The sequence below is a fragment of the Hippoglossus stenolepis genome, chromosome 5, assembly GCF_022539355.2.
Source record: "Hippoglossus stenolepis isolate QCI-W04-F060 chromosome 5, HSTE1.2, whole genome shotgun sequence".
NCBI lineage: Eukaryota > Metazoa > Chordata > Actinopteri > Pleuronectiformes > Pleuronectidae > Hippoglossus > Hippoglossus stenolepis.
This window is the reverse complement of record NC_061487.1, coordinates 17767325-17784667: the sequence shown is the minus strand read 5'-3', so window position 1 is coordinate 17784667 and position 17343 is coordinate 17767325. Positions and strand designations below refer to the sequence as shown.

At 42.5% G+C, this 17343-nt stretch overlaps 1 protein-coding gene across 6 annotated transcripts in view; it reads left to right on the top strand.

Annotated features, from left to right (window-relative positions):
• sema3ab (sema domain, immunoglobulin domain (Ig), short basic domain, secreted, (semaphorin) 3Ab) overlaps window positions 1-5821 on the top strand; it is a 60782-nt gene extending 54961 nt beyond the window's left edge. For all 6 annotated transcript variants that reach the window (XM_047339743.1, XM_047339742.1, XM_047339740.1 and 3 more), the window contains 3 exons: window positions 1167-1234; window positions 2326-2468; window positions 3181-5821. In XM_047339743.1, coding sequence (XP_047195699.1) covers window positions 1167-1234; window positions 2326-2468; window positions 3181-3717 — 748 coding nt within the window. In that variant the 3' untranslated portion in view covers window positions 3718-5821. The remainder of the gene's footprint in view (window positions 1-1166; window positions 1235-2325; window positions 2469-3180) is intronic.
• The last annotated feature ends 11522 nt before the right edge of the window (window positions 5822-17343 follow it).

Here is a 17343-nt window from a genome sequence, read left to right as displayed (position 1 = left end):
ATACGATGCATCCGACCGCAGATATTTTAACGTGTGTTCAGGTGAAGACCTTGAATTGTTGAAGTTAAAAACAAGTTGCTAGTAGCACAGTAAGGATTTTCTATGTCTCATCAGAAAAAGTCAATTAATTCACTGTAAAAGTTCAGTGGACACATGTAACCGGAGAATAAGAGCAACCTGCTTTAGATTTAAACACGCCAAATTTAGAACACATGTGTGAGTACTTGTTTAGTTGTTTAAGGGTTGAATTTGTTTAAGATATAGATTGAACTTTATAGAAGTAAAACCAAACTATATATATAGAAGTGGTTTCATGTTCAGATTGAGGACATGTGCAGCCTGTGCAGACTGTGATGCAGGACTGGAGCTAGAATACACTTATAGTGCAGGCTTTGTATATTTGCCAAAATCCCCCAAAGGCATGAGGTCGTATTTCGACCAGAAAGCTGGAAATATAACCTCATTTGTTTACTGTAAATGAGAATTCATGTCAGCGATGTCTGCAGGCTGTCTGGGTGAACCTGGGGTGAGGTAGGTGTTAGAGGTTCGGCGCTTGTGTGGTTGTAGTAGCGTACTGATCTTTGTGGATGTGCACATGTGTGTGGAGCCTCCCACTCACAGCTCCATGGGGCTTATTGATTCGAGTGCTCGCTGCAGAGTATCCTGTTCCGGCTGTTAGTTGGACTCCAGAGTCCTGCATTCAAGAATTCAAGCAGCAAACTCCTCAGTCCTCCAATTACCAGCACACCAGCGCTCGGTCAGAACAATGGGAGACAGGGAGGGTGAAGTTACCTGTTTGCTTTGGTGTTTCCATAGTTTCTTCAATTGTTGTTTCCAGAAAATACCTGGAGGTTTGTGTTTGATACTGTACATGAAACTCTGTCTCCTTTGCATCTGCCAACCAGAGGCTGGAGTGATTGATTAGATCTGAATTCCTCTGTTGAACACACCCTGTAATTAAAGCTATTCTATAAATGCTTATGGTGGCGCAAAGAGTTGCTGCTGTTAGTTTATCTATTGGAGTTGGCCTCCGCTGCTGCCGCACATCCAACACCACATTCAAATAAACACCTACACACACACACACACACGCATATATTCCCACAAACCCATACACGCAACAGAACTGCTGAGTCATGACAGTGTTTATATTTGTGTTTCTGCAGGAGAACACGGAGACAGGATATCAGGAACGGAGACCCACTCACACAATGCTCGGATCTGCAACACAACGGTACATGAATACCATATTCGTTAATATATTCATGGATATTTTTGTAAGAACACAAAGGTGTTTTTACAAACTCTGATAAGAATCATAATAAACAGTCCAGATGACCCAGTGAAACAGATAACAAACCCAACGTGTCAGGCCAGTTTTCTTGCCAAATAACAAAAGGAGCCATTGTCTTGAGGTTGTGTTTTGATCGTAGCAATGGTTTCAAAGAAGCGGCTGGGGAATGAATCCAGCTGAATGTGCTGTGGTGTGTCTGAGTGTGTTTTATGTGTTTCTGAAGATTAGAGTTGGTCCGCGTGAAGATTATAATTAACATGGTCAGAATTCCTCCGGGCCTCCTCTGTGTCGCCGAGCCCTCCACTCTACTGCGCCGTTTATGGGCTCAGTGGTCCGATACACAGTCTTTCTTTCTTAACGTCACGTTTCTTTAATTGGAGAAGAATAAAAACAAATCAGAATCTATTGAAAGTTGAGGTGGAGGAGTTAAGCCCCCCAAAAGCCCCCCCAAAAAAATACTTATTTGCTAACCAGCGACACTTCTGATTGTGTGGTCAAAATCTCAGAGTTAATGTTCTATAAAGAAACAGATACATGAAAAAAGTTGTAATTCGAAATGATGAGGAGATAATAATATGTGCCAGTGGAATATGAATGGTTGAATTTACCACAGGACATAAGACACAGGACAATTACAGCAGCGGATCAATCAGAGTACCACTGACCTCACAGTGCAGAACGTCCCTGACTGGATAGAATACTTTTAAATACCTCCCAGAATAAAACCCAGATTATAGTTTCAGCCCATTTCCTGCAGCGACTGCCTCTGTGCTCATGATGACGTGTGATAAGAAAAGAGACAGGGTAATGTGAAATGATGTGAAATGCAGTCATTGTTGAAGGAACAGACAGTACTTTTCCATCAGAGAAACACTCACAACTCACAACATGTGGCTCTTCAGAGCTGTTTCCATTGTTTTTGCTTAAAAAAGGAAACACAGGACACTCAGCCATGACCACAACCAACAATATCAGCAAGAAACAAGAGGAAACCTTTACCCAAACAAACCCTTTTCTCTTTTTTTATCTAGATGAACTGAGCGGGCAGTCGACTCTGAATAAAACTGTGTATGGAGTGGAGAACAGCAGCACCTTTCTCGAATGCAGTCCCAAGTCTCAGAGAGCCCTGACTTATTGGCAGTATCAGCGTTCAACTGATGACCGCAAACAAGAGGTTGGTAAACTCCTCAACTCACACACAATCATCACATCACACAATCATCACATCACAAAATCATCACATCACAAAACCATCACATCACAAAACCATCACGTCACAAAATCATCGCTTGCTAGTTCAGGCAGCCAACTTGAGCGGCGCTGCCTTAATCATGTGATCTGCCTCACAATCCTCTATAATATTTTCATTTATGGTGCGACAACTTTCCCATCGCTCCCTTGCTTAGCCTCTGCTGCTACTGCATTGGCTAAGCTGCCCCTCCACCACCCCAGCATCCTCTGACTGGGACATTATACATTTTTGCATTAAAAAATGATATCTAGTCAAAATATTATATCTATATAATCACATCTGAGGGAGTGATGAAGACGGAGGCTAAACACCAAACACTGACTATGTTCTGCTGCAATAAAAATTTCAACCATGAGTTGTGTGACTGAAATATGCTCAGATACAATCTGAATGAATAATGATATATGTAAGTAGGAGTATTATAGAAAACACAGTAATATTTAATTAATATTTAATACCACAGATGACTCAACTGAAATACATTTTGTCAAATTAAAACAGCATGAGTCATAACAGATTAGAGTTTAATGAAGAATTGTGTCATGAGAGCTTATTTTGAAATGTTTAATTCAATTTCTTTTATCTCCTTGTCCTTCACTCTGTTTCTATCGCACACAATTTTATCACTCTACAGATCCAATCAGAGGAGCGCTTCGTCCACACCGACCAGGGGCTGCTGATTCGCACACTCAACAAGAGGGACTCCGGCATCTATCTGTGCCAGGCAGTGGAGCACGGCTTCATGCAGACACTTCTGAAGGTGACCTTGGAGGTCATTGACACCGAGCGCCTGGAGGATTTGCTGCATCGCGACGAGGAGGCCGCAGCCAGTGCCCCCGCCCTGGAATTTTCCTCACCTCGAGAAACTCCAAATCAAAAGCTGTGGTACCGAGACTTCTTATCTTTGGTGAATCACCCAACCCTGAACACCGTGGACGAGTTCTGCGAGCAGGTTTGGAAGAGGGAGAGGAAGCACAGGAGGCAGAAAGCCCAACTGGTGCAGCAGGGACAAATGCACCAGCAGCAGCAGCAGCAGCAGAAGGTGCTGGTGAACCCTCACACCCACATGCACGCCCAGGGGCTGGCAGCCAAGTGGAAACACCTGCAAGAGAGGCAGAAGGGCCGTAACCGCAGGACCCATGAACTGGAGAGGGCCCCCCGCAGTGTCTGACCCATAAACCTTAACTTTTAACGCCCAAAACCTGAAACCGCACCCAGTTCTCATTCTGTAACCCCGATTAACTTACCCAGCTTCTATCTTCATATTAAGATACAGACTTTTCCCACAAAGACTGGATAGAAAAGTTAAACTGGAAAAAAAAGGTAATGTAATTCCCCCATGTGCTGGCTGGTGTGTTTTAATGCGTGGGCAGCCATATTTATGGTGTGCCTGGACAGAGGACTGCAGGAAACAGGATGTTATATCACATCAGAACCGTTGGAGCATATTATCTCAGCTGGCCTCTGTGGACCGAGCACTGCAGAGGGTCGGTGTCAACCTGCAACACAAACTGGGTACACACAGTATAGGCACGACTGACTCCACGTCCAGGTGGCTGTGTCGATGGCACCGTCGCATGGCATGCTATAGGTGTCTTTGTGGGTGTGAAAACTAAATAGATACCCACACATACCCCGATAACTGCTTTTCTACTTCACAAATATGAACGAAGAGGAAAACGGGATTGTATTAAAGACGGGTCTGGAGAGTGAACGGACAAAAAAAAAAGAAAAAAAGCACAAGATGGGATACTTGGTCATTTCTGGTATTATTCATGGTTAAATCAGTCGACACAAGAGAAGACATTTGCCCGAGCACTGCAAAGGAACTGGGAGCAACCGTCACTGTTTGTTGACGAATATTATTATGTAGCTAAGATGTGTAAATACTGTAATCTATTACGTCTCCTCAAACTAAAGGGAATGGCTTGCGGTTGTTGTGACTCTTCGTATCGTTTCCCCAGATAGAAATGTATTTAAGAGAAAGTCTTTTCTTTCAGCAGCAGTTGTAAGCAGGGAGATTTTGTACCAGTCTGCGTGTGTACACCCGAGATAAGCTTCACCGAACGAGACGGGTGTTCGTGATTCTGTTCTGTTTTTTGAACCATCGAAACTTCTTCCAGTGTCATTTACAGACCGCCATCGTCCGCCAACTGCATCGTGTCAATGCACAACATGTTTGTTTAAGTATGATTTGTACACACTTTGTTTCCACTACATGTGTATTTATTGATATACAATAATGTACATTGGGAAAATATTGTTTTTTGATTTCCGGGCTTTTATTTTTTCGCAATTTATCATTTGATTTGATGGATTTGATTTACTGGACCAATCACTTTAAGTTACTGTGTTATCAAAGAGTAAGTAAAGACTGACTGGTTATTTATCAATGCTGATCAATATTACAGGCATTATACATCAAATGCACTGAGCAATAACCCAGTATCCATAATGTATTTTTTTCCTCCACTTTTATGGTTTCATATCCATAATCCTCACAGGTTGTGCAGTGTCAACTTCATTTTACTGTATGTACCATAAAAAATACTTTTCTGGATATAACAATCATCTATCCATTACACAATACACATATACACACACACAAAACTAGAATGTAGCTGTGAACATTTTGTAAATATAAATTCTATGGTCTATGTTTGACAAGTATGACACTGTGTACTAGTGCATGTGAATACTATTGTAGTACTATTTGTATACTAGTCTGATGTTGTCATCGTTCTTCTCTTGTTTGCTAATGCAGTACACAATATTAACTATTTCAAAGATGTAAATACTAGATTCTGTTAGGACTCTGTATAACTGATAGTTCCCGAGGTAAAGGTATTCACGAGATCGGAACAGGATCCTCGCTGTGGATCGCATTGTCCACAGACCAGTTCCTAACAATGAACAATGCCGGTGGAGCGTTGCAGCAGCACGTCGATGCGTCACGTGACCTCGTCTTGTGAGCGTTTGCAACACTTCATCTGCTTTTGGGAGCTGTGACCTTTGGACTTAAGAAACAGCCGGAGCCAGGGAGAGGTTTCCAGGCTGTGGAACCGGAGCTGAGGAACTTTTCAGTGGAGATGAGTTTGACAAGATAAGGTCATCATTATTAAGAGAAACTATAGGGCGCCTCACTGCATCTGACTTACAGCGGAGGTGAGGAAATGAAGTGCTGCTGCTGCTGCTGCTGCTTTTAGGCATGATGATGGTGGTGATGATTATGATGGTGATGTATTCTACTGAACTAATAAATGTCTCTTCATAAAGTCCTGGTCTCATTTTATCTTTTTCAAAGTGGTCGGTGTTGTGTTCTTTTAGCAAAGAGGATCAGATTGTGTGTCAGAACATCTTGCGTACATTTCCAAGACTGATGAGAAAAACTCATAAAACACATAAACTAATGTGATTTAGCCTTTATATTGTATGTATATATATATATATAGCGTGTCTGTTAGTTAGCAGCATTGCACAAAAAACTACTGGACCATCACAAAACTTGGTGGAAGGATGGGATATGGGTCAGGAAAGAACCCATTCAATTTTGGTGCAGATTCAGATCTAGCAGTTAATTTTCACTTTCTTTAACATTGCCTTTTTTGACGATTTCACAAGTTTCCCAAGACATAAGGCATGGACCAATATATATCTATGAGAATCAAGTGGATTTGAATGTGGTTTCATAGGGGGCAGGGTTATTGAAGCTGCCGCACTATAATACATTTTGACATGGATCTGGACAAAGGAGCAAATCCAGTAATTTTCTTTTATCACTTTCTTTTACATTGTAAGACAGGGCCATTGGCAGAGGTGTGAGTGCCATCCTAGTATAATTTACCTCCTAATTATTAAATTATATAATTTGATTACAAGTACAGTATACTATTATAGACAAAATGGCAGATTAATGATTTAATTAGTATAGGTAGTTAATGTAAGTACTATAATTATATATCGGAAATCTGTGGCTTAGCAGCTCAAGTGTGTCATATTTCTGTAATGTGAATTGAAAAGAGCATGATTGTGAGCGTGCCTCAGGCAGCAGAGAAATTACTGTAAGTTGTTATTAGGACGTTAATGTAGATTGTGAATGATGCATGAGGTTCTCCACAGTTTTTCAACTGAAACCCAACTGTTCTATTTGCATATCGACAGGAGTTGTTGAGTGAAACATGCACTACAGCTTTGGTTTTTAGTCTCTGCAACTCAAGAAGAAAACAAAACACCAATCAAAACAATCAGTTCTCAAGGATTTGACAGAACTTTAATATGAATTGTGTTGTATTTTGTTCTACTACTGCCATCTGGTGGTTTCAATACATAAACACATATGTATACCAAAGAAAGCATTTATTATCACTAGGGCCTATGACAGCTATATACATTACAACCATGAAGCTTTGTAACACACCAGACATATTGCTTTACAAAATAACTTTATTTGTGGACGCTTTTGATCTGAGGTCAAAGGTCAGTCAGCACATGTCTCACCTGGGTTTTGACCTTGACCTCTGTAGTCAGTTCAACTGCTGCTGTGGGAGATCATTAATTTCAGTCCAGGAGCTTCAAAGAGAACATTACTTAGTGTTTCCTGCAGGCTTCATTTCAGCGTAGAGAGTATATATACACACGCACACGCACACACACGCACACACACGCGCGCGCACACACACACACACACACACACACACACACACACACACACACACACACACACACACCAATTCTATCCCAAACCATAATACCAAGTATCGTCTTTTAAACAGTAAATTAAACATGTGGAGTCCAACATTTTGGCCCGGACAAAGTTGTCAGACCCCGCAAGTATAGATTAAAGTAGTCAAGAATATATGGAATTAAGGCAACACACTTTCATATACAGTATATATATAGCGGTATATTAGATATTACTGTAAATCAAAGCCACACACTTTGAGAATACCTTCGGACCATGGACAAAGGGACACATTGTGGTGAGTAATGTAATGTGATAGATATGTTTGTATGAAGACCCTCACACTGTGTGTGTCACTGTTGTTATTCACTATGTTCACTAGCTGACTGCGTTTGTTGGTATCTGTGTTTGGCTCAGATGGAAAAAGTCCAGATTTACAAAATAATCTCAAGTCTCAGGGTCATAACCTGGATTTCTGACCCTTCTCTTGACAATTGTCTGACATTACTAAACTTTGGTTTACAAGTATAGTGTAGAATTATTACAATATTAAATTCTGACAATAAATCAGATTTCAGAAGTAGCAGTTTAAACCCAGTTTAAACCACAATAAGAGACAAACGACTGTTACACACTTTGTTCTCTGCAGCAGAGTGTGACTGCCCTCCAGTGGCTGAGAGGACCTCATCACTACGGTTCAGCTCCAACATGCCACTCAGCCTGATGGAAAAAAAAACAGCTCCCCCCTGTGACTCCCAGCCAAGGCCATGGGTGAGTGAGGAGGACCGCCCTGACACGCACAAAGGGCCACTACACACAGTGGAAAAACTGACACATGAGTGACAGAGCGAGAGAGGGCGAGAATCCAGAAATCAGGGAGGGCGAATGGCTTTTTTTGCTGCTGTTTTCATTGCACTGAAACTGCTCTGCTACTTTGAGTCAAGTTTAGAATTAATGGTTAGGCGAGTTACTTTCATCATAAGTTCAGCTTCGTGCTTTCCTCTGTCAGTAATTCATGTTCAATTCAATTTTCAATTTTGAACTTAAATGTTGAAAAAGGCCCAAAACCTAAAATTGTGACATATGAGACTTTAAATGACCTTCATATAGTAGACCACAAACTTCTCAATGACCAATTAGATTAGAGCTTTTATTTACAGCAGCCCCACCAAAACCCCCGAAACTCCCTTACTTTTCATGCTTGGGTTCTGACGCATGTTGTGGACATTGTATTCTCCTCGAGGCTCAGCATTCACTTTAGATGACCTCAAGGACCTTTTGCAGTGCTGCTCTGTAGAGACCGGTGGACTGGAGACAGGGATGGGCTGGGAGGGGTCCCCCTTTATTTCCCTTTAGCAATGTTTTTGTCTTTTGTATAATTTCTATGTTTTGTGCACATGTGTAGCCTATTAATATGTATTTGTGTGTTTCTTTAGATTTAAAAAAAAAAAGCTTTAATAAAAGACTGAACAATGTAGAAATGGAGTGAGATAAGTGTGATAAGTCACAGTGTCTTTTTCACCATGTTAAACTCATACTGTGGGGAGTCTCAGCGATACAGAGTCATCTGGCTTGCAGCTGAGTGGATTCATAAGAACACAAGTTTGGCCTGAGCCGTGTGTCAAACTCTGCTCCTCAGACACTCATCATCTTTTTACTGCAGCGGCGAGGAAGAGGCATGAGTGTACTCCCTCCTATTGGGAGACGTGGAAAAAGTGAAATGGAGCAGAGATAGAGTCATTTATTTTACACCAGTGATAATACACTGCGGTCGATGCTTCACCAGTCACAGCGGGGTTCTGCTGGAGACACAAGCACACATCACCGGTGCCTGCTAACCGGTCTGTTCCGGGTCACGCGGTGAGACAACACGCTGGTTTTATGTGCAAGATGGATGTTGAAATTCCAAAAGTAGAAGAATCCGCGCAGAGTTTTAGTTCAGTATATACACATCCACATAATCGTTGAAGTCTGGATCCTGACGCAAACCACAGAAATTCAGTAAGACAGTAAGAAGAAGTGAGAAGTGGAGAGAAATGCATCACCCTGAGAGGCCGGCATGACTCACTCAGCCACAACGTGTCTGACGTGACCCCTGACAGCATCCAGTCCATTAACCAGGCGAGGAGTAACATGTGCACGTCAGACCTCAGCCCTGCCACCTTATAGCAGAGTATGGTATATCACAGCACTGTCTACAGAGAGGGAACGGTCTATTCTCTCCTCCCCAGCTGTCACTTATGAAAGGCTTGCAGATTTCTGGCAGTGTCTGTGCCTGCGTCATGAAGTTAAAAACTGCTGGTGGAGGTGTGTGTATGTACAGTTGAGTCTGAGTGGGAGGATATAAAATCATTCCCTTGAAAATCTAATTTTAGAAACTGGGCGTTGGTTTACTATAAATTATCGATGGATAATGCTTTCAAGCTCAGTTTGCGTGTATCTGTGTTTTCTGCTCTCCATCGGACGTTGTTGGCGTTTTGTGTTTGTATGCAGGGACACTCTCCTCTCCTGGGGTAAGAACAGAGGCCTGAGTGTTTAGCCGTGGCAGCTTGGCAGTGGTCGTGCTTGTTTTGCACTGTTGGCAGGAGCCTCACATGCCTCTCCGCTCTGACTGACAGCATAACACAAGAGGTTTAGACTCGAGGTATGACAAGACCTTGAGCTCATTTCCTCTGTGGAGCAGACATGATCCAATGTTGTTATTGTTACAGAACAAACATGGGTTGATGTTGTGTTTACATACGTTTTACCACATAGTATTACAACTCATTACACAATATAATCTGTGGTGCAGTGGTTAGCACTATCACAGCAGTAAGGTACCTGTTTGAATCCCCTCTTGGCCGGGGTGTCTCTCTGTGGAGTTTGCACGGTCTCCCTGTGTCTGCGTGGCTACTCTGGCTTCCTCCCACAGTCCAAAGACATGGGGTTAGGTTAATTGTCTGTAGGTGTGATTATAAGTGTGAATGGTAGTTTGTATGTGGCCCACATGATATGCTGGTGACCAGGTATGTCCCTATGATTCGCTCCAACATCTCCTCCTGCGACCCACCAAGGATAAGCATGTTATATATAATGGGTGGATGGATGATTAGCATTTTTTTGTATTAATGCTAAATAAATGGGGAATTCTTCTTTTCCTAAAGAGAAACAAGCTGAGCACTTGTAGCGGCTAAGCTAGCCCTGATATAATAATAAGAAGAATTTCAGCACTCTATGTGACATATCATATAACTGTGAATATATGCATGAATTATAAGAGACTTATTGGTTTCTGAATACAAACTGGTATAGTATAAATCTGTTTTTCTCCCTGCAGTAATTTGATAATTTCAGTTTGTTTTGGAACGGATTACAGATCCAATCTACAAAAAGACAAGTGAAGTCTTATTCTCGCTTTAGCTTTCACACTTGACTCATCTCATGCAGCTAAAAACATTCAATTACATCTGAATAAACTTTGCCATGATTGGTCCCATTATTTTTAAGTGTGTTTGTAAGCACCTTCACAAATAATGGTGTCGTCTAGACAGTCCAATATTGGACCTGGCAAGATTCTGAGTGTGGGTGAGTTTAAAAGTGCATGTTTATCCAACACATTAGGATCAGACTGATGTAGAACGGTGACAAAGAAACCAAGTAGAATGAAAGAAAGAGGAGGAGAAAAGAAGATGGCACATAAGCCTTCAACAGAAACACTTTTGGCTAATTAGACAAAAGACACAGGGGGAGGGTGGGGGGTCAAAGATAACAAGCATCACTGCTGAAAGGAGCTGGTGAGATAGGATCAGACAATGGATGGATCTGGCCTCAGGTGTGACCCTCAGAGGGGTCAAAGGTCGGGACACCAAAGAGCGGAGGTCGGTTTATCACAGAGACGTGTCATGTAGCCTGGCTGCTCCCTTACATCCTCTGTAACTGATTGTTAAAGTGAGGCTGGAGCTGCAGCTCCTGGAACTCATCACCCAGTGGAAGGCTTAGCTCTGTGACGTTCTGGCTCAGCCCTCTGCTCGCTGAACGTTAGAGGATATAAGGAATCCTTGACTCGAAAGCAACAGAGCATGGCCAAACTTCATCGGAGAGATCTGATTCAAATTCCTTTTTGGTTGGTTTAATGGGCAAAGGCTTGGCGTAACTTAATCACATTTTTTAAAATTGTGAAAACTTTGCAAGAATCTGGAAGTGCACACAAATAAATGCATGTTTATATTCACATCCACACGTTCTTTAGATGGACGAATGGACAGATAGACGGCCAAAAAGATAGATAGATAGATAGATAGATAGATAGATAGATTAGATAGATAGATAGATAGATAGATTGATAGATAGATAGACATATGGGAAACTGGGAAATTTTTTATTTATTGACAGCTGTGAGAACACAAATGTTTTTTTCACCTGCTTTACTGCAGCTTTAATTGCAGGTGCTAGTTTCAAGGTGTTTTCTGGTCTAAATTTAGCCATTAACTAACCCTTCAATGAGGCGAACACATGAAAACACTGCATCTGTTTTGTGCTGTCGCCACATTATCCAATTAGTGGTCCAGGAGAGAAATTCTCTCAGTTACCACACAGTCCACATTTTGCAGTTCACGCTGGTTTGCGCTGACGAGTGCACACATGGTGACTCAAAACGTGCGACCCAAAACAAGTGTGTTTTGTTCCAGGAAAAGTGTTTTGTCGGTTGAAATGAAGTGTTGATTTTATTGACTTTAGAGAAAAGCCCAGTGTTTTGCCCCAGCTCTCCACAGAGAGTCAAAGTGGATCTTGGCGTGGCTTTTGTGGAATTGCAAGTCCAGTAATTATGGATGCATGAAGTCACAAACAAAGCCGGTGGAGTTTATGGAGGCATGAAAGAGTCAGACAAGGCAGATGCCGAACTGGCGCTGCTTCCATTGCTGCCACACTGGCGTCAGTCTGAAACTGTAACTTATTACCAGGGTTTTGTCTTATGTAAGATTCATTTTTATTCGTAAGAATTAATTTGTGCGGAACATTTTATGGCACTGCGAAAAAGTTGGGGTTGGGGCACATGATGAAATTAACAGACATAGTGTGACATTATGTGAAATAGTCTTATTCAAACTCTTATAGTAGCATATTGATTCACTCTGATGTTTTTACTTTAAATACAAAGACAAAGAAACGAGGAGGGAGGAGACCATTCCACAACGAAGGAGGTATTATACGAATGATTTAAATAATAATGAGAAGAAGACAATGACAGCACATGGAATTGAACAGTAGGTGTGGAAGTGTGACGTCAAAGATCCAGACTCTGCAGCTGTGGAGGCAGAAATACCTGCAGACAGCAACAGGATGAGAGGTGGGAGAGACGCAAAAGCACAAAAGACGCACAAATGATTAACGATGCCAAGTTATGCGCTTATAGGATATGAATGCATACAGATGCATCATGGGAAGTCCCCCAGCATCCCACGCCATAGCAGCATAACTAGGGGATGGTTCAGACAAGCATGAACCAGCCCTAACTCTAAACATTATTAAAAAAGTTATAGAGGCAGGGTTGGGGAATGTCCAGCCCCCCTGTGACACAACTGCATCCACACCATGAGAAACGAAACTCCAAAATATAAAAAAATGATAATTCTGTAATAAAAGAAAATTCTGCTGGAATGTCTGTCAGCTCACGGGCAGGGAGAAGTAAAACCACTGAGAAGCATCATGGTGACTGTCAAGTAGGAATGTGAAATTCCCAAGTGTCTCAAAGATTCGTCACAGAGGTTATGACCGATATGACACAAGATATTGAGAAAAACGTTGCAAGAAATTCATAATTTGATGGAAAAACATCAGAACACAAAAGGGATTCCTGCTGTTCTGGACTGTACAGGGAGCCAAATCAGAGAGACTAACATTGGACATCATGTTGCAGCATTTTGGACCAACCAGTGTGTCTGTCGCAATGTGTTGCTGATAATTATGAATTCCTATAATCCAGCTACAAAATAAAACACTAGTTTAATGTAAAAAAAAAACACACTCTCTTAAGTTTGTATATATTTGTTCTATGTTAGAGTCAAAGAACATTTCCAGATCAAAGATATGTCCTCCAAGGTATAATGTATTTGGCCTTGCTGGGCAAATATGTAAAGGCTATCTTTGTTTTTTAAAGGTTATGGTATTACTTACAACATTCTTGGGCATACAGCATGCGTGTGCATGTACAGCATGTCAGGGAGCTTGTGTTAGGAAACCTCTGGAACACCTCTCATTCTCATTTAGAAGACTGAGAGGTAATTAATCAGAGCCCGGGGGGAGAAACGTAAACTTAGTGACCTCTGCAGATGAATTAGAAGGAGTGTTAACGCGGGTCACTGATAACACCATGCAGAGCAGTGAGTGTGATGCAGTCTAGGTTAACAGGTCAACTGATAGCTGTGCCAGAAGGAACAAAACATCTGGTGCAGGCATCAGCCTTCATATACCTTCCACCCGATTCTCAACTTCCCACTCACCCTCATCCCCTTGACAACGTCGAAGACATTCTGCCACTGCAGCAGTGAGACTGGGTTGGTTGGTGCTGAAATGTCGTCCCACTCCTCTGTCCTCTTGATAAACAAACACTGAGTTCAGACAAAGACATGCTATTGATTTGAGGAGTGTGGGAAACAACATGCACTATATCATAACCTGTAATTTCCTCAGAGACACATGTACCAGGCTACAGACACACCCATCGTATGACTCACAGTCTTAATTGATGGATGTGCATGTACATCTTTTTTCTAGTTTATGACTTCCCTACACATCTCGTCTTTACCTCTATCGAAGAGGTTATATTTCTGAACAGATTACCACAGAACCTGGTGGAAGGATGGGCCAGAAGGGAATAAAAATGTACTTATTACTTACTAAAATATTTTTGTGAATTTCCCAAGAAACAAAATAGGGAATTTTATCCCCCAAATAATCAGACATCTGTAGATAACTTACAACTCTTAAAGTTGATCTTTATTAAGTTACTGTACGGTAACAAACATTCTATTTAACTGTATCAGGGAATGGATATTTTGCCTGTGTTTAATGTAAACAGTTTGCAGAACATTTCTGTGCGTGGTGGCCTATGTCTGATGCAACACATGTATATGCAATAAGGTGGTTAAGTAGCCAATCTGCCTTGGTGGAGGTATAAGTGTCCCTCAGGTTTCTTTATGGTGGCTCCGTGATTATTTGAGCAAATCAATGTCAAGATTCAAACCAGAACCATTTTGTTAATCTGATCCCAGAGGACTTGCAGCTCATGGTGGGCCTACCTTGAAGTAGCACAGCAGTAATCTGATTCAATTTACATTTGGTATTCATACTCTTCATATTTTATAAACACAGAGGTGCCGTGAGAAACATGTGAACTTCATACAGTCACACACACTGAGGAGCACCGGATACTTTTACATCCACAATGACACAGAGAAAATGTATTTTTTAACTGGGAGAAATTTTACTTGTAACTAAAAGTATCGTATAAACTGATAAAATCTTCAGCTTCGCTTTTTCCCCTCAGTGCTTTAAACTCAGCTTTTCCGAATATCCATCCTCATGTCTAAGTTTTACTGCTAAACGAAATGTATCTTACCCAACGTAAATCACAGGGTGGCAGTTAGGATAAGCAGTAATGATGATATAGGCAGATGTTTAGTCTTTGTTTGTCAACGTTCTCTCAATTTTTTCTGTTAACATTGATCAACGAGCATTGAGACAAAATGGTGGAGACAGAGTCACACACTGCATTTAAAAGAAAGAAAAAGCTTTTTCAGGTGGTCTTGTTTTTGCAACGTAAAGTCGGACATGTCACTGAGTGAACATGACAAATGACAACGCTTTGGGGGATTCCACCTCAGCGCGCTTTTTTCTTCTTCTGCACATGTGCGAACACATGCCAGTATTCACCTGTAAGCTAAAACAGGACATGCATCATGCAGGATACGCCCCCACGAACACACACCTGTAGATTGTGTGATGGTTGCCATGATGATGGACAGGAACACAGGAGGCCAGATGGTCACCTCCACATATCACCCCAGAGGTGTAACCCATTCCTCCTCTTCACCATCTGTGACTGCAGAGCCTGGGTTTCCCATTACTTACCCTATAACTAAGAAATATGTCCTGGAAGCTCCATCACAGGAAGCCAAAATGGTGACCACATAGCCGTTCTGAGGCCGACCGAGATTGAATGACACATCGTGGTCTTTTGTATTCGGCGGAGGGAAAATGTATTTACCACGCTTTGGTGCCCCGGACACTCATGTGAGACGTTCACCCACTTAGGGTCTCACCTGAGGGTTCGCAGCACTCGATAGGAGAGATGCCAGCAAATGGAGCGCAACTGAATATATACAGACGGCTTTACACTTACAGCAACTGCAGACATATGTGAGAAGTCGCTGCGTTAAGTATGAATTCTTATGTGCTAAGGTGAGCACAGTGGGTTTATACCATAATGTTCACACTCAGCAGACGCAGCTAAGCCAACCATAACACACCTGGCATCTCGGTCAGAGCAGGTCTACATCTCCGCCGCCGCCGACGCCGCCGCCTGCCTCTCTCCTGGTTTGTTTATCTGTGGTAATCATCCAATCTCTCGCTGCGTGCTATCCCACACAATGCAACATGAGCTGTCTGACAGAGGCTGTGAATTTCAGAAATAGGATCATTCTATGTGTCTTGGTGAGTTTTTTTGCAAAAACACATGTGATGAACTATAATCACGGGTCAATAGCAAGGACACAAGTACTGCTACCTGCCTTCAAATTCTGACTGATGTCTCTCTGTGTGTGTGTGTGTGTCTGTGTGTGTGAGTGTGTGCCGGGGGGACAATCTTCAGTCGCCATATGATAGCCACCTGTGTAAACGGTTGGAGTATCTCATGGCTCCGAAACACTGGATCCTCAGAGCACCGTTTCTGTTGCCGCGGGACACCAGAGGCCTGACCTCTCTCTCTAGCAGAGGGAAACCCTGCAGGCAGTCAGAGGTGCATATACACACTAACATACACACACTTCCATGCATATTAACACATACAGCACAGTTTGTCTTAAAGTCTTTATCCCCTTTTCTTCCTTCTGTCTTTTACACAGTAACACAATGCAGTTGAATGCACACAGTTCCAGATACTTGCATGGACATAAACAGTGTGTGTATTGGGGGAGGAGGAGTGTGCGGGTCGAGCAGGAAGGAGAGAGAGGCTCCTGCCAATATTGACACAGCATTAACATGAATGAAAATATTTTCGGTGTTCAGAGAGCATGGACGATATGCCGCCAGACGTTTGGACATGGCCTATTCAAACAAACACGAGACATCAGCACTCAATCAAACGGTCTTTTCTCGGCTTCCTCAAGCAGCTGCTGAAGAAAGGAGCCATTTAGGATTGTATGACAGGCAATGTGACCATGAGTGTTGCCTTGAAATCCGAGCACGATATTGTGCTTGTTTCTTCTCAGTGCTCTTCGTGTCGAATAAAAATTCCAGGGAATAGGTGGAATCCCAGGAACGCACGTAAGATGGCAGAATTTAAATGGAAGGGCAGGAACGGTGGCTGGACGGCTGCTGGAGTTGCCGTGTGAAGAAATGCTGCATGGGAGGGGCCTTGGCACGAGCCAGAGCACAAAGGGGAATCATACTAATGGAGACATCAGGGGCTGAGAGTGTAACACAAATCAAGACAAGGGGAGGGAAGCGGTGACAGAGTGAGAGAGGGGGTTGTCGGGGAGGGAGGAGTGGAGAGGTGGAGAGTTGTTCCTCTTGCTGTTTGTGGTATGAGGCAGATTTCTGACTGATTACTGCCATTAAAAGCGGGTGAAGGAAGTGGAGTTGCTGTCGGTCACAGAGGAGCCAGCGTGAGTGAGTGGATGCCGCGCCCCCACAGGCCCGAGTGCATTAGCCTCTTTTTAAACACCTATTAATCTGAGCCGGTGGATTAAGAAAATCTTCCAGCATCCGCTCTCACATTAATTGCCGAGGTTCAGACTGATGGAAATGTGTGTCACCGTCAAACCAGATAGCGTCAGCGCCCAGGAAGCTGACAGTTGTTTCACTCTCAACAACAGATGAGGGTCTATAATTGCACCGTGGCGCTGGGATAACACA